The sequence below is a fragment of the Xyrauchen texanus genome, chromosome 10 (assembly GCF_025860055.1).
Source record: "Xyrauchen texanus isolate HMW12.3.18 chromosome 10, RBS_HiC_50CHRs, whole genome shotgun sequence".
NCBI lineage: Eukaryota > Metazoa > Chordata > Actinopteri > Cypriniformes > Catostomidae > Xyrauchen > Xyrauchen texanus.
This window is the reverse complement of record NC_068285.1, coordinates 3914251-3933461: the sequence shown is the minus strand read 5'-3', so window position 1 is coordinate 3933461 and position 19211 is coordinate 3914251. Positions and strand designations below refer to the sequence as shown.

The window sequence follows — 19211 nt, the reverse complement described above, 5'->3', positions numbered from 1 at the left end:
CTCGTTCATTTGCATTGATAATATTTATTTTACCTCCTATAATTCTGTCCTTTGCATATTGTTAATTATTATAAAAACAGTTCAGATGTTTTGGTTAACTTTTGATTTCGGTGTGAGAAGTAGTTTAGTTTGAGCTTGCGAGAGCAACATTGCAGATACCAAAATAAAAGTCCTTCCTCGCTCTTGCACCAGCTGTTTAATAATAATTAATGATCCGCTCCAGCTCCAACACTGATGCTAAATAAACCTTAACATGCAAAATATAAAATCAAAACACCAACTACAACTTAAGTTCAAAAGAACATTAAATACCTTAGAAATGTTTTATATTATTCATACGATCTTTGGCGGGGGAAAAAAAAATAATCATTACAATATCCCCGATATCAACACTTTTCAAAACGTATTTTTTTGTATTTAATTATTTATCACTCATGATGTACTAATCCATATTGGAATCAGGTTCGATAGTGTGCTCATGTAGTCAGGGATGGATTATGTCAAAGGCCCTGGGGTCAATTATCTCCAAGGGCCCTCCTCCAATTGTTGTTTTCGGGTTTAGTTTTCCTGCCTATAAGGATTTTCGAGTGCGGGGGCTCCCCTGGCATTCAAGGGCCCCTGGGCACTGGCCCGGTCAGTAATCAGTCCCTGCATGTAGTTGTGCTCATACTTGTAAAAATACTCCAATACCATTAACAGATACTCACTGCATAACATTCAGCATACAAATCAAAATTGCAATGTGTCCTAATGTGATTAATAAACAGCAACGGCTGAGATTTAATGAGATATAGTGAGGTCTATATGAAGAGGTGTGAAGCTGTCGTCAAAAACATACAAAATAAAAGGGCTACACTCGGTGTCAAAATAAAAGCTCTGTTGAATCGGTGGAAACGACAGAAAAATATCAGTATAGTCGTTATAATAATAATATCTCATATCTGTGATGCTCTTTGTGCAGTTTGTTTTTGAGGATCCGTATAAAAGTATATTATGATAAAAAATGAATGTTATGTTGAAAATAGATTCTTCCATTTTAATTTTACTACAGTTTAAATTAATTAAACTGTTGAATACGGGAAGTTGTGAAAGAATTGGGAAAACAATAAAAGTGGTTTTGGGACGTCCCTATTTATAACTTTTCACCTCTCAACATTCTTTAATTAAAAACTCTTTAATTTAATTACTTTTATTTACTCGTGATAAATCACACCGAAGTGTGTCATCGTTATAACTGATCATCAGCCAACAAATAAACCCATTTCTGTTCTTTCAAAACAAACACAATCCTGATAATGAAGAAATATGAAACCAGCACAGCTTAATATGCAACATTATTACATTTTAATATCTCAATAAATATCTCAGTTCATATCCACTTACAGTAAAATCACACAGTAACAGATATACAAATCAAATAAAACAGTGTGAACATGTGCGCACACGCTAATGCAATGATAAAACAATAAAAAAACTCTTTAAAAATTTAAATTGATTAAAAATGTTGGAATGTGTTTTTATTTGATTGTGCATTTCAAAGTGAAAAAATTGGCCGTAAAAACATGTTCAAATGTAATTATTAATCTACACCAAAAATCTGTCATCAATAACAGTTATACATGCAATATAGTTTATATATATATATATATATATATATATATATATATATATATTATTAGTGCTGTGAAAAAGTATTTGCCCCATCCTGATTTCGTCTGTTTTTGTGAATATATCTCGCACTAAATTGTTTCATAACTTCAATCAATCTCAAACATAAAACAAAAGCAATCTGAGAAAACACAAGTACAGTTTTTAAATGATAATGTTATTTAATGAAGCAAAAAAGTGATCCAACATCAATTGAGCCTGTGTGAAAAAGTATTTGTCCCCCTTAGTTACTACATCCCAAATCTATGAAACTGCATTCATAATGGGGTTTGGCTGGACCGGATTACTGCAGGCCTGTTCAATCAAATCAACACCTAAATACAACGTTTACAGCTGCATGAAGTTGGCTAAAAGTTCTCACCCAGTAGCACACTATTGCCGTGGTTGAAAGAAAAACAGGTGATTGAAGTACATCAGTCTGGGCAGGGGTACAAAGTTTTTTCAAAGGTTCTGGGACTCCAAAGAACCCCACTGAGAGTCATTATCTCCAAATGGAGAGAACTTGGCACAGTAGTGAACCCTCCCAGAAGTGTCTGTCCTTCCAAAATTCCTCCAAGAGCACAGCGACGACTCATCCAGGAAGTCACAAAAATCCAAGTAACTGCAGGCGTCTCTCGCATCAATAAAGGTCACCGCTCATGACTCCACTATCAGAAAGCCACGGGGCAAAAATGCCATCCATGCAAGAGTGGCGAACCACTGCTGACCCAGAAGAACATTAAGACTCATCTGAAATTTTGCCAAAACACCCCTTGATGATCCTCAGTGCTTTTGGGAGAATGTTCTGTGGACTGATGAGTTGAAAGTGGAAGTGTTTGGGAGACAGGGGTCCCGTTACATCTGCTGTCAATCAAACACAGAATTCCTCTAAAAGATCATCATACCTACGGTCAAGCATGATGGTGGTCGTGTGACTGTGTGGGGGGTTTAAACTTGCAATAATTGAGGAACACATGAATTCTGCTCCACCAGAAAATCCTAAAGGAGAACGTCCCGTCATCAGTCTGTGAGTTGAAGCTCAAGCACAACTTAGACAATGATCCAAAGCACAGGAGTAAGTCCACCTCTGAATGACTCAAAAGAAGAGATATTAAAGTTTTGGAGTGGCCCAGTCATAGTCCTGTCTTGAGATGCTGTGACAGGACCTTAAACGGCCAGTTCATGATCAAAAACCCTCCAGTGTGTCTGAACTAAAGCAGTTCTGTGAAGAATAGCGGGACAGAATCCCCCCACAGTGTTGTGAACGACTGATCTCCAGATATCAGACACGTTTGATGCAGTTTGTTTTTCACATGGGTGATATCGGTGTTGGATAACACTTTTGCTTCAATAAAAAATATATATTTGAAAACTGTATTCTGTGTTTACTCAGGTTGCCTTTGTTTTACATTATATCTCTTCTGAAGATCTAAAACAATTTGGTGTGAAAAATACACAAATACTTTTTCACACACACAGTCTAGCTTTGCATATCTTCAAAGACTAAATACAAATGGAATAGAAATCATATTTATAGTGCTAATAATGGCGCTTTGGCTCACAGACAACTTCAGTCCAAATGCACTGACCGTTTCTCGAGTCCGTTTCTTGTGTTCGCTTCAAAGTGCCTCAAACAGAAGCTGAAATTCACTGGCACATTTTCATTAAAGCAGATTAACAGTGGACAGCATCCTTAAATAATCTCTGGTGGTTATGATGGACAAGATAAAACAGTAACTTGTGTTTCCCTGCTTGAACACGGCTTACGTAAGGTGCTTTACAGGTCTGGTTTGCTGGTTTTAGAGGGATTTTGAGTACTTAAAAACAGAAAATGAAATGGAGAATAAAGTGGTTTTAAAAGTGTCTGAACATTAATTGCGTTCTGTATTTTGAGTTTAAAAGTGACTGTGCTTGAGTGTGAAACGTTTCACCATCGTCATCATCTTCATCACCATCATAGTCATCATCATCTTCATCATCAGCCTGTCTTTGGCTGTTTGTTCTTCTTGTTTAAGATCTTCATCAGGTTTTTGGACATGAAATAAGGTTTCTGTGGACTGCCATCGTTACGCTCCAGATCCTCCACTGAACAACAACAACAGCGGTCACGTGATGATAAACTCAAACACTTCAAATGTAAATCAGCAGCGCAGTGTGTCTGAATGTGTGTGTTACTCACAGAAACACAGGAAGAGTGTGTCGACGCCCATGTTATAGACACTGAAGAACCCGTGAGCAATGAGGTACGCTCCGAATACAACCGTCTGTTATAACACACAAGACAACATATCAGAGCACATCTCTCTCGACACTAAACACTCAAGACACACTTCCAACGCTAATCGGAATCATTCTGATGAACAACATGCTAAGTTTGTTCATTGTTAGTTCATGTTAACTAATGTTAAAGGGATAGTTCACCCAAAAATCATCATTTATTACCCTCATGCCATCTTCCCCAATGTGTGACTTTCTTTCTTCAACAGAACACAAATTAAGATTCTTAGAAGAATATTTCAGCTCTGTAGGTCTATACAATGCAAGTGAATGGGTGCCAACATTTTAAAGCTCCATAAAGGCAGCATAAAAGTAATACATACAACTCCAGTGGTTTAATCCATGTCTTCAGAAGGGATATGATAGGTGCGGGTGAGAAACAGATCAATATTTAAGTCCTTATTTACTATAAATTCGGCTCCTTTCTCAGTCAATCTCCACTTTCACTTTCTCCTATTTTTGTTGATTCACATTGTTCATGCATATCGCCCCCTACTGGGCAAGGAGGAGAATTTATGATTAAAAAAAGGACTTAAATATTAGATATAAGATCTGTTGTCGTATGGATTACTTTTATGCTGCCTTTATGTGCTTTATGGAGCTTCAAAAGGTCTGGTCACCATTCACTTGCATTGTATGGACCTACAGAGCTGAAATATTCTTCTAAAAATCTTTGTGAATAAATGATGAGAGTATTTTAATTTTTTGGGTGAACTTACCCTTTAATGATGGTGTAACTATGTTAGTATGTAAAAGAAGACCAAAGAGCATTTTGAATGTTTATTGGTTCAAGTCAATGCGAGATTTCTAAAAGAAGAGTGCAACGTTTCTAAAAACCGAACATGTGATGAAATGATCAACAACACAGTTTGGAGTCTGCATGGATCAGTTCAAGCCTTACAAACGCTGTAATGAATCTAAGTGTTGTGAATGTGAATCTCACGATGATGGGCATCCAGTAGTAGTTCAGAGCAGCGGTTTCAAACGTGGTTCCTGAACCCGGAATTCTGCCGGAGAAGAAGAAGAACGCCAGCACACCTGAGGAGAGACCAGAGAGAGATCAGATCATTCACGAGACTCTGGAAACCTGCTGTGTGTGACGAGAACATGAGAACATCTCTCACCAACTCCACCAACAACCAGCAGCTTCCCGAAGAACAGCAGAAGATCCGTCACTTTATCCAGAACCACCACCCTAAAGAGACGACAGTGAACAAGAGTCAACATCTTCTGATCATGAGCCGGCATCATTAGATGTTCTTCACATCACTTTTGGTTTCTGCGTTCTTTAATCAACAGTAAATGGTTTTCTGCAGAATTCAACTCTTTGTGGACTTCAAGGAATATTCCGGGTTCGATACAAGTTCAACTGTATGGACAGAGTTTGTGGCGTAATATTGATTGGCACAGAAAATAATTTGGGTTAAAATCAGTTTATAATAACACGAGATATTCCACAGAGTTCACAGCTGGACTTTAACTAGAAGAAAACTGTTTCATTAAAACTGAACTGGTCATTTATCACTGACACTCGTTTACCAAATGTCTTCTATAGTATGTGAAGATTTGACTGTGTTAGACTTTAATCATCTAAACAAACCATTTTATTATTTACTGTGAGAAAATATAATACACACAAACACAACATCACACAAACACAATCACAACCTCACACACAATCACACAAAATCACAAACACAACCTCACACACAATCACAACCACGCACACAATCACACAAACACAACCAATCACAAAACCACACACACACAATCACATAAACACAACCACAATCACAACCTCACACAAAATCACACAAAATCACAAACACAACCTCACACACAATCACAACCACGCACACAATCACACAAACACAACCAATCACAAAACCACACACACACAATCACATAAACACAACCACAATCACAACCTCACACAAAATCACACAAAATCACAAACACAACCTCACACACAATCACACAAAATCACAAACACAACCTCACACACAATCACAACCTCACACACAATCACACAAAATCACAAACACAACCTCACACACAATCACACAAAATCACAATCACAACCTCACACAAAATCACAACCACACACAAAATCACACCCACACAATCACAACCTCACACACAATCACAACCACGCACACAAACACAACCAATCACAAAACCACACACACACAATCACATAAACACAACCACAATCACAACCTCACACACAATCACACAAAATCACAATCACAACCTCACACAAAATCACAACCTCACACACAATCACACAAAATCACAAACACAACCTCACACACAATCACACAAAATCACAAACACAACCTCACACACAATCACAACCTCACACACAATCACACAAAATCACAAACACAACCTCACACACAATCACAACCTCACACACAATCACACAAAATCACAATCACAACCTCACACAAAATCACAACCACACACAAAATCACACCCACACAATCACAACCTCACACACAATCACAACCACGCACACAATCACACAAACACAACCAATCACAAAACCACACACACACAATCACATAAACACAACCACAATCACAACCTCACACACAATCACACAAAATCACAAACACAACCTCACACACAATCACACAAAATCACAAACACAACCTCACACACAATCACAACCTCACACACAATCACACAAAATCACAATCACAACCTCACACAAAATCACAACCACACACAAAATCACACCCACACAATCACAACCTCACACACAATCACACACAAACACAATCTCGCAGACAATCACAACCATGCACACAACCACACACACACAATCACAACCTTACACACAAACACAACCTCACACAAAATCACACCCACACAATCACAACCTCACACACTAGGGTTGGGCGATGTCCCCTAAATTGGCAGTTGACGATGTTGACAGTAAAACATCGCGATGGACGATGATATCGTCGGTGGGGCGGGCCGGCGGGGGGTTATATAATTTCATATAATTTTCAAAAATTATATGAAAAATTATAATTTCGTTATTTTACTAACCCAACTAATGACTCGTCGGCGCTTTATCAGTAGGTTGCACGACACGTGAAGCATTTTTTTTTTTTAGCTTTCACTTAAGAAGAGTTGTGTACTTTTTATTTTAATATATCTCTTTACATAAATACTATTTTCCACTTAAAAACTGTAATTTCGTTATTTTACTCACTGATGAGCAAAAGGTCGAGGCAGAAATGACCATGTACCTGCAGGAAATGGCCATTGATGGGGAAGAGGACCCGCTGACAAAAACGAACGACAAAAGGTTTCCGTTCATGGCAAGATTAGCACGGAAATATCTGTGCATATGTGCTACCAGTACTCCATCAGAGCGGGTCTTCAGCACAGCGGGTAGTGTAGTTACTCCAATCCGCAGCTTATTAAAACCAGATAAAGTGAATATGTTGGTATTTCTGGCCAGAAACATCGAAATTTAAACATGGTCTATGGTGAAAGATATTAGACTTCTTTACGCATTTTTCGCCATCCGTTGCAGAGCTATTCGATTTTGCATATAATTTTTTAAACGTTCATTTGTGTAGTTCATATGACCACTTTACAATATTTCAATAACATAATTTATTTTGTAGCCTGTGCTGAAGTTAATTGTGCTGCTAATTATAAGTGAAATGTTAATGCCGAGTTTCGGTCTGAGTGTTGTTCCGCTTTTATTCTTTATTTGTTGTTCTTCTATGTTTTAATAAATGTGTGTTGTTCATATTCAACTTGTTTCTTTCATTTGATTTGACATTATGGATTTATGGCCAAGGAAATGTTTCTTTAAAAGTATTAACCAGACAAAAGTTATTTGACGTTCGCTGGTCTGGGTTTATCTTAAACTGCCGCTTCAGTGTATACAAGAGCTATGTGACAATGAGCAAGATTTTCTGAGACACTACAACTACTAATAATTCATTAATAAAGGCTATTTTCTTGTAGCCTACAACATAACATATTTTAATCTAAATGTACAGTGTAAGACATGTAAAAAAATGACAAGAAGCTAACAATGTCAAGATCAATATTTGTGTAGCCTGCCTGACACGGTATTTTCACAGACTAACACGTCACGTCTCTGGCATACACTACAGTATTTAAAATAGCATATATGCATTAGTTATATTCTCAATTTAATTTACAGAGCAATCCCTGCAAAGTTTTTAGGTTAACTATAGAAGAGACTAGGATTAGTGAGTCACACTAGCAAGACTCGCAAAAGGGGGCGTGGCATCACGATGGTGGCTCTACATCGTGATGTTGGTCAGCCATCACGATGGACGATGATATCGTCCATCGGCACAACCCTAATATATATATATATATATACACACACACTCTCTCAGACACACACATATATACACTCACGCACACGCACACAGACATTGAAATTGTTAATTCTCTCTGAGTTATTGAATTTTCATGTCTGAAATAAATTTGACTAAATAATACAAAACTATATTAATAATAAGCATCAAGTAGCAACGCTGCAAAAATGACTTGGACAAATAATAGTCTTTGAGGTCGAAGTATATCTCCAAATTCACATCCCGAAACTAAGTTTGTGCACTGGATTAAAGACTCATTTAAATCAATGATCCCTTCAGCGCCCCTGCTGGCTGATAAGTGTTACTACATGTCATGTATTATTTGTATTTTCTCATCAGACGGCAGCAAATGCTGCAAAAGCCTGACGCAATCTCGTTTTTAATGAAGTTTATGTTTTTACAGGAGGGAAATGTTTGTAAATGTCAGCCTGTGATGAACAGAAGGGTTAACGGTGTGTATTCAGGATATATAAAATGATATTTGAGCAGAGCGAGTACTCCATTATTTGTGCACATCTTTAGCTAAAAGAAACACTCTGGAACACTTTGACATGTACGATGTGTTGATGTTATGGGCTCACCTCACAATATTCCTCATGAGCAGAGAGAAAGCGTTCTTAGCCGACACACAGAAGTTTTTCCCGTATATGGCGATCTATAAACCAAGATTGACATTTGAAGTTACCGACTCAACTGATGAACTTGAGGAAATATTGCTACTCAATAGAAAAGTCACTTTCTGAGATGATGAGTGTTTATGCGTGTCATGAGGAGGATTATGTACCATGATGTAAGCGTTTCTGTTGATAAACTTGATGAACTTCTCCAGACACCAGAAACAGCATTTGAGACAGCACATGATGAACCGCGTGCACGGGTTCTGCGCCTCTACAAACACACGGCTCTTTCCATCAATCTATCTTTGCAATAAAGCTCTGAGAAGTTGACTGAGTGTATCGATGATCTCTTACCTTTAAACTTGTGATCCAAATACTCCAGAATGATCCTGACGAGCTGAACCAGCGTGAGAATCAGAGCGCCGAACGCCAGCGAGCCCACGTGATACCTGATGATAACAACGCCAGCATTTCAATGACATTCATTTAGGACATTATAAAGAGATTTGAGCTCTACATGCTCATTGACATAAGGGCAAATAAGGTCGATAACAGTGAGAAATCTTTTGAAAATCTAGCTTGAAACACTTTTTTTAAAATGTCATATGTGTCAAACTTTTTTTTATACATTTCTGAAAAAGAGCATTTTCGGTTAATTGACGTCATGGAAGTGGAGCAATTTATTTATATTATTATTAGTTATTTTTTGTTTATTTGAAATCGTAGCAGTGAATCGTAATGAGAGTTAAGCACATTATTTGTTATTATTAGTATTATAATTTGTTTTATTTATTATTTGAAATCGCGCCAGTGAATCGTAATGCGAGTTGGGCACTATTATTGGTTTATTATTAATTATTATTTATTTGAAATCGTGGTAGTGAATCGTAATGTGAGTTAAGCACTATTATTTGTTTATTATTAATTATTATTTATTTGTTTATTATTTATTTGAAATCGTGGTAGTGAATCGTAATGGGAGTTAAGCACTATTATTTGTTTATTAGTAGTATTATTTGTTTATTTGAAGTCATGGAAGTGGATTATAGCGCAAGTTGAGCACTTTATTTCTATTGTTATTAGTTATTTATTGTTTGTTTATTTGAAATTGTGGCAGTGAGTCATGATTACGACACATGACATATTTTATTTTAAGCCCCAGAAAAATATGAAAAACTGAAACTCTGAAATGTTCATCATAGAAGATCATTGTTTGTAAATTGCATTTTTCATGTATTTCTTAATAATGTAATAAATCTGGTCAGAAAAGGGATTTTATAGTCAACATGAAATGCCTCTTATTGAGCATATTCAAAAAAAAAAAATATATATATATATATATATATATATATATATATATATATATATATAATCTTTCACCAAAACAGAGTAACTTTCTCTGCCTCAAAAACAACTTTTCTTTTCTGCTGATGTCACCAAGGTCTCACGGGCGGGGAAAAATGATATTAAAGGGACAGTTCACCTAAAAATGAAAATTCTCTTATCATTTACTCACCCTCATGCCATCCCAGATGAATAAGACTTTCTGCTGCAGAACTCAAATGAAGATTTTTAGAAGAATATTTCAGCTCTGTAAGTGCAAGTGAATGGTGACCAGCACTTTTAAGCTCCAAAAAGGACATAAAGGCAGTATAAATATAATCCATATGACTCCAGTGTTTAATATATATATCATAGCCTTTATGTGCTTTTTAGAGCTTCAAAGTTTTGGTCACCATTCACTTGCACTGTATGGACCAACAGAGCTGAAATATTCTTCTAAAAATCATCATTTGGAGTTCTGCAGCATGAAGTCATACACATCTGGGATGGCATGAGAGTGAGTAAATGATGAGAACATTTTTCAAAATGTTTTTTGAACAGCGTTTTAAAAAGGAAAGATGAATCAAATCAAACAGACGCCACCAAAGAACACTTTCCAGTTGATTGGTTTAGCCTGGTTTCATTTTATCAGAAAGAAGTTTACAATTGAAAATGTCATACCGTAGTGCTCTCATAAAGGACTGTGTCAGCGGGAATGTCGGGATATCTGCAGGTTTACTGAAGGCCCAGTAATACGAGCCGAACGCTCCAGCCAGCGTACAGTGTCCCAGAGCAATGACGAAATTAGCACACCACAGGAACGCCACCACGTTATAGATCTGCAGGTTAAAGAGATTCTTCTGGAACAGACCCTCTGTGTTATAGTTTATAAACACACAGCGAGCAGACGGACACGTGGGGTACTGCGTAATGTTAAACTTCTGCAGAGAGAGAGAGAGAGAGAGAGGTTTAGGAACAGAACTAAGCAATCCTTATTTATTTTATAGCACTATACAATCATTGTATGTCTACGGTTTTCTCATTTCTCTGTTTCTTATTAAACATTCCTCCACAAGCGTGCGTGAATGCAGCGATACACTGGATCACTGCTACACAACATTAAAGGATGCATTTCGCTCTGTCCCTAGAGCAGCTTTGGGACTCTCTGATCACTGTCTGGTTCATCTTCTTGCAACCTACAGGCAGAAACTAAAATCAGCTAAACCTGTAGTAATGACTGTAAAGAGAGGACAAATGAATGGATTGGAGTGTTTTTGAGGCTGCAGACACCAATCTGGACGAGCTCAAAGATACTGTGACATCATATATCAGTTTCTGTGAGGATTAGGGCCCTGATAGTCGACCAAAGGTTAGTCGATGAGAAGAGTCTTGGTCGACCAAGTTTTGATTGGTCGGTTGGTGGTACTATGGGGTAATTTTCGTTAAGTAGTGTTAGGATTAAGCCTACAAAATAAAGAAAGACATTGATTTTTTTCATTTTATTTATCGCTGGGGCATGAGGTGAGTGGATGGCGTGAAGCCTCCACACGCGCTATGTCTCCGTGGCAATGTGCTCAACAAGCCACATGATAATATGGGCGGATTGACGTTCTCAGACACGGAGGCAGCTGAGATTCGCCCCAGATTGAGGCGAGTCGCTATGCCACCACGAGGACTTGGAGCACATTGGGGATGTGTGTTTCTTACCTCAGGGTCGCATGTCACATTGGCGCCTATGGTGCTGCAGTCGCCCTGAGAGGTGTTTAGTGCCACAACCTTGTACATGGGCCCACCTGATGTAGCCAGATATCTGCACACATGCTTAGTTAAAGAAGTCATAGAAAACATGAAAACACTAAATAAACAACTGTACGTTACAATACAATATATTAAAATGAAGACAAATAAACAAAATGCAGGCAAACATGATCTCTACTATTGTGACACTAATGTGTTCAGAGTTCATTTAGAAACTGATATTAAAGTTTGCAGGGACAATCTTTGATGTTGACTTGACAAAACCTTAAAACTTATTTAAAAGTTTGAAGATTATACAGAGATTATAGTAACAAACAACCAGATAGCTATATAGATGTTGCTAGGGGGAGCGCAACAATGTCCCCAGGGTCCCAATTTCCTCATTTCAATATTCTGTTAACAAATTTGGGTCAAATTAGATTTTTTTTTTCTCCCCAATTTGGCATACCCATTTCCCAATGCGCTCTAAGTCCTCGTGGTGCCGTAGTGACTAAGACTGTCCAGGTGGCGGAGAAGGATTCTCAGTTGCCTCCGCGTCTGAGACCGTCAATCTGCGCATCTGATCACGTGAGATGTAGCATATGTGGAGGCTTCACGCTATTCTCCACGGCATCCACGAACAACTCGCCACACGCCCCACCGAGAGTGGGAACCACATTATAGTGACCACGAGGAGGTTACCCCATGTGACTCTAACCTCTCTAGTAACCAGGCCAATTTCGTTGCTTAGGAGACCTGACTGGAGTCACTCAGCACGCCCTGGATTCGAACTAGTGTCTCCAGGGGAGGTAGTCAGCGTGTTTACTCACAGAGCTACTCAGGACCCCTTATATTTCATAAATATTAACCCTAACCCTATAATTCTGGGGAACATATGACCCTGGAAACATAGGATTGACCCCATTGCTAGCATGTAGCTGGGCAATGCTAACGTGTTTTAACATGTCCTTAGAAATTTCTAGCATGTTATTATGTGTTAATAGCATGTAGTAGCATTTGCTAACATGTTGCTAGGTGTTGCTAGCATGTAGCTAGATGTTGCTAGCATGTTGTTGGGCATTGCTAGTATGTTTTAGCATGTAGCTAGTCATTTCTAACATGTTGCCAGGTGTTGCTAACATGTTTATTATGGTGCTAGGCATTGCTAGGTGTTGCAATCTTTTTTCACATTGCGATAATGATTATTGTGGGGTTAAATACGCATAACTGTCTACACCAGCGTGTCCATTGACGCAACGGCTTGAGGCTGTCTACATTGGACACATCAAAATCGTTCTAAACCATTTTATTTGTGTAGTAGCGCCAGTGTGAGTAGTGCAAAATGGAACACGACACCCGTTATTGTCAGCACAACAGACGCTTCCAGCATAGACAGCATCATTGATTATAATCAATATATAAAAGCATCTTAATGGCCCTAAAATAGGCTTCATTTTATAAATGCTAATTTTTTTTATTTTGTAGTAAAACTGGATTGTTCTTGACAGGTTTTGAATGAGAATTGCCCAATTATTAATTTGCCAGATGCTTTTATCTCAAGCTATATTCAAGCTTGACATATAATCTGTATCTTTGCATCCTGGGGAAATAAACATATGGAGACACACACACACACAGGTAAAGGATACAGTGCTGTGATGCCCCAGTACGACACACACACCAACAGCAGTACAAATGTGATGATGGGGTAGAAAAGAGTCGACATCATGTGACCCAACGCCCTGCAAACACAAAAGCATCTCCATTATTCAATATTCAACACTTTCACAACTCATTCCCAGACCGCATAGCTAAAACATTAAATCCTGCATGTGTGTTTGCATGTTTACATGTTTCTATTTCACCTGAAATCAGATAAACAGAGCAGCCAAAAGCCCCCACAATTCAAACAGCTTAATAAACATTCAAAATAATCTTTCAATTCAAATCTTTCACGCAAGAAGGTTTCAGTGTGTGTTGATATAAAAATAAGAAGAGTTCATAGAAAGGACTTGCAATGATGGAAATAACAACGTGTGTGTGTTTGCATGTTTAAATGCGTGTGTGCATTTGCATGTGTTTACTTGCTGGTCTCTTGAATAAGGGCGATGGCGATGAGAATACGAGTCCTCAAGAAGATTAACGCCAACAGCAGAATTGCTTCGACAACACACAGAATAATCACTACAACAGACAGAGAGACAGGTATAGCATTATAGTATTTGAATTAAACATGCATGATCTATTATTTAAATACACACATAGGACTTACAGAACGCCAGCCAGGTGTCTCGCACCTGCAGATAGACTTGAACATTAGAGGTGACGCCCACATTATTGAAGGTCAGGTTCGAGTTAGCCAGCGACTGATATTCATTATAGCAGTACCAGATACCTGACACAGAGAGAACAGACATGATTTGTACAAGTTTATGACTTTGGGGTATCATCCATACAATTGACTGATTATTCATTGATCGATATTGAAGTTTATAGGTTTATCTTTGTGCTGTATGACACTTAAGGAGTGTGTGAACTAAAAACTGCAGGTTTGCAGGAATGAGCGGTCGTAGAGGGATTTAGAGCAGACAGCTAAAACTCACCGAAAGCACCCACAGCCAAAACCCCAATGATGAGCACCCACACCAGGATGGGCGCCGTGAAGCGCATCAACAGCAGGAAGAGTACGCTCACCACCATTGCAATAACCAGACCACTGAACGAGAGAAAATCACAAGATTTCACACTATACTGACACAATTTGACAACTTTTGACAATCATGAAAATATCAAGGTGCTCTCATAAATGTGTCCCTGTTGTAATATAAAGATGAAAACGCAAGTTTCCTGGAGTGTGATTTCCTTCATCACCACTAGAGGGCGAAAACTATAAACAAACTAATGAATACATATAATAATACAAAATAAACACATTTATAAACAGTAAATTATAATAATAACAAATAAAATATAAAAAAATGTGACAATAAATTATAACAATGAAAATAATAAAAATAAAATAAACAAATAAACAATACATTATAATAATAAAAAATAAATAAAAATATAAAACAGCACAACTAATGCAACAATCCACTGCCACAAATTCAAATAGACAATCAATAAATATAGAAATAAATAATACAAAATAAAACTTGTGCCATGACTTAAAATAAACAAATAATATATATAAATAAATAAGCCCAACTCGCGCTATGATCCACTGTAATGACTTAAAGCTATGAAAAAATGTGCAACTTTTTCAGTGTTGAAATACTTTATTCTATCCAAGCGTAACATGCCGAGACAATTATAAGTAAGCCATTCAGAGGTTCATTTTCTCAAAAACTGTAAACCCGTAGTCTCTGGCACATTACAGTTCCTGTGCTCGTTTAGAGCCGCCCCAACAATGTTACTCAACCAATAGAGCGAGTTGGGGGCGGGGCTATCTGACCGTGTGAACAACAGCAGACGAGGGACGTATTCGGAAAGCTGTGTTTATTTTTGCAATTCCGTTCGGTGGCACTAGTGTTGCAGAAATTACATACTTCACCTTTAAAAAAAAATTACAAATAATAATAAATTAAAGAGGAAAACTCACGCTACGATCCACTGCCAGGAATTTGCGAAGTCCTCAAAGATGCGCAAGCCGACGTCTTTGGCGTTAAAACCGTTTACCAGGTCGCTGTGGACAGAAGTGGTGATGACAGGTGAGAATTACCATCAAATAAACTTTGAGTCCACCAGCACAAATCAAAACATCAAGCTACACACACAGATGCCAACGACCTCCTTTGTAAAGCTGTCACAACTTTACAAAGATCTGCTAAAGGAAGAAACCAAGACGACCAACACACTATAAGAGCACTGCATGAACACTACCTGCTCCCTACAGAGACACAATTACACAAAGAGAAGCTACACATCATATGCAGAGAGACAGGTGATCTGAACTCAAGCAGACAGACAGAGAGACAGACAGGTGTCTAACTGCTACACACGAACATTATCAGTCACTCACTTTGATGCACCTGCAAAACTGCCAATAAGAGAGACACGTCATTATAACTCATGCGTGTGTGTGTTTGATTAATATTCATTTAATAAAAAACAGAAAAGGTTTATTATCGTTGGCAAGGCTCTCTGTGGATTTGGGAACCGACACAAGAAGAATAAATGGATGTTTCTTCATCTTCTGCACATGGTTCAAGGGTTATTTTATCCAAATCAGGATCTGAGTGTTAAAGTGTGTATTAGTGTGTGTGTGTGTGTATTCACCCTGTTGCATTCATGATGGCGTTCACAGACTGATTTGCACTCATGTTATTAATGCTGAAGTTTGTGGGAATGTTACTTGGATTAAACGCATCTCCTCCAAAACTGGGCAAACATCTTCCCAACACTACAGAGAGAGAGAGAGCGATATTCAGTATCTTTATCAATAGTGGCACCTTATTCCTATTGATACTTTAGCAATGATGTAGATATATTTGAGATGAGGATATTATTCACCAATCTATTTATCATCGCTCTACACATATATCTGCTGTCACTCACCAGAGGTTGTTGGTGTGAGGAAAAATGGACACAGCTCTTGGTTTATGATCTGCATAGATGACTTTGAATAGGGAAAGAGATTGAGAGGTGTAAGAAAACAGATGATTCTTTATTAGTTCAGGTGTTTTGTTTCTTTAGAGACACTTACAAGTTTTGTATCTTGCAGTTGAAATGACGGCACACAGTATTCCTGTTTGAAATAATCCGCCGGCTTTGCGTTCGCCAAGTTTGCTAACGGAGACAACGCCCAAAACTCAGCCGGACACGACTTCACACAAACCTACAGAAGAATCTATTATTTATGCACATCACACACAAATATCACAAATGCATTTTTGTTCTTAGGTTCCTCTTTCATAGCTCAGAACAGTAAATAAAGTTCTGTTGTGTTTTTCATAATGAACATGGACAGCTCGGATCATTCCAGTTCATCATGAGATTTTTGGTCGCAGACTTTGACATATTGTTGAGATCTCTTCTAAACTCTCCAGCAGACACATGTGAGATTACTGGAACCTTTTTCTCAAGAGAAACATCTGAGAAGCAGGAGACTTCAGCAAATGCTTTAGACTCGTCACTGTCTAGGGGAAACTCTGCTGAGATGTGGTTTGTGTTTCACACACCTGTGTGGTTGGACACTGGAGTCCCTGTAGAGCTGCAGCCATGATGTTGGTCGCTGTGGCGCATTTGAGGATGTCAAAATACATGACATTAGGCTTATCTCTGAGACACAAAGACAGAATTTTAAATGAACAAAAAGCAAATACAAACTATAATATAATTCAGAAGGTTAAGGTCTGAAATGGCCATTTTTGGTTTGAGATCTTTATAACGTTTTTTTCAACTTGTGGGTTGCAAAACAGAAATCGCAGTTCTGTTCTGATGGTGGAGAAAATCAATGATAAATGCAAACTGGATATTTTAAGTCTGTAAAGACTTCGGTGTTGGCTTCACAAAGCCCTGAGTGAAAGTTTAAAATAACTGTAAAATAAATTGTAAAGTTAAATAGAAGTTTTAAGGTTCTACATAACCAGACAGACAGAACAATACATAGAACAACAGACAGACAGATAGAATGATTCATAGAACAACAGACAGACAGACAGAACAATACATAGAACGACAGGCAGACAGATAGAATGATTCATAGAACGACAGACAGACAGAACAATACATAGAACGACAGACAGACAGATAGAATGATTCATAGAACAACAGACAGACAGACAGAACAATACATAGAACGACAGGCAGACAGATAGAATGATTCATAGAACGACAGACAGACAGACAGATAGAATGATTCATATAACAACAGACAGACAGACAGAACAATACACAGAACGACAGGCAGACAGATAGAATGATTCATAGAACGACAGACAGACAGAACAATACATAGAACGACAGGCAGACAGATAGAATGATTCATAGAACGACAGACAGACAGAACAATACATAGAACGACAGACAGACAGACAGAACAATACATAGAACAACAGACAGACAGACAGAACAATACATAGAACGACAGGCAGACAGATAGAATGATTCATAGAACGACAGACAGACAGAACAATACATAGAACAACAGACAGACAGACAGAACAATACATAGAACAATTCATAGAACAACAGACAGACAGACAGAACAATACATAGAACAACAGACAGACAGACAGAACAATACATAGAACGACAGGCAGACAGATAGAATGATTCATAGAACGACAGACAGACAGAACAATACATAGAACAACAGACAGACAGACAGAACAATACATAGAACGACAGGCAGACAGATAGAATGATTCATAGAACAACAGACAGACAGACAGAACAATACATAGAACGACAGACAGACAGATAGAATGATTCATAGAACAACAGACAGACAGACAGAACAATACATAGAACAACAGACAGACAGAACAATACATAGAACGATTCATAGAACAAGAGACAGACAGACAGAACAATACATAGAACAACAGACAGACAGACAGAACAATACATAGAACAACAGACAGACAGACAGACAGACAGAACAATACATAGAACGATTCATAGAACAAGAGACAGACAGACAGAACAATACATAGAACGACAGACAGACAGACAGACAGAACAATACATAGAACAAGAGACAGACAGACAGACAGAACAATACATAGAACGACAGACAGACAGACAGAACAATACATAGAACAACAGACAGACAGACAGAACAATACATAGAATGACAGACAGACAGACAGAACAATACATAGAACAACAGACAGACAGACAGACAGAACAATACATAGAACGACAGACAGACAGATAGAATGATTCATAGAACAAGAGACAGACAGACAGAACAATACATAGAACAACAGACAGACAGACAGACAGACAGAACAATACATAGAACGACAGATAGACAGATAGAATGATTCATAGAACAACAGACAGACAGACAGAACAATACATAGAACAACAGACAGACAGACAGAACAATACATAGAATGACAGACAGATAGAATGATTCATAGAACAACAGACAGACAGACAGAACAATACATAGAACGACAGACAGACAGACAGAATGATTCATAGAATGACAGACAGACAGACAGACAGAACAATACATAGAACGACAGACAGACAGACAGAATGATTCATAGAACAA

The 19211-nt window shown here is 37.9% G+C and overlaps 1 protein-coding gene across 2 annotated transcripts in view; it reads right to left on the bottom strand.

The window, feature by feature from the left end:
• Positions 1-1334: 1334 nt before the first annotated feature.
• LOC127650075 (choline transporter-like protein 4) overlaps positions 1335-19211 on the bottom strand; it is a 32831-nt gene continuing 14954 nt past the window's right edge. Inside the window, exons 5-23 of one of the 2 annotated variants that reach the window (XM_052135272.1) lie at positions 17164-17263; positions 16689-16820; positions 16541-16601; positions 16262-16385; positions 16005-16022; positions 15585-15668; positions 14587-14699; positions 14256-14378; positions 14068-14167; positions 13633-13725; positions 11954-12056; positions 10928-11187; positions 9278-9372; positions 9091-9194; positions 8888-8961; positions 5049-5119; positions 4868-4962; positions 3827-3911; positions 1335-3732 (exon numbers count right to left, since the gene is read on the bottom strand). In XM_052135272.1, the coding sequence (XP_051991232.1) occupies positions 3626-3732; positions 3827-3911; positions 4868-4962; positions 5049-5119; positions 8888-8961; positions 9091-9194; positions 9278-9372; positions 10928-11187; positions 11954-12056; positions 13633-13725; positions 14068-14167; positions 14256-14378; positions 14587-14699; positions 15585-15668; positions 16005-16022; positions 16262-16385; positions 16541-16601; positions 16689-16820; positions 17164-17263 (1942 nt within the window). In that variant the 3' untranslated portion in view covers positions 1335-3625. The remainder of the gene's footprint in view (positions 3733-3826; positions 3912-4867; positions 4963-5048; positions 5120-8887; positions 8962-9090; positions 9195-9277; positions 9373-10927; positions 11188-11953; positions 12057-13632; positions 13726-14067; positions 14168-14255; positions 14379-14586; positions 14700-15584; positions 15669-16004; positions 16023-16261; positions 16386-16540; positions 16602-16688; positions 16821-17163; positions 17264-19211) is intronic. The other variant, XM_052135273.1, reaches the window with a different exon arrangement.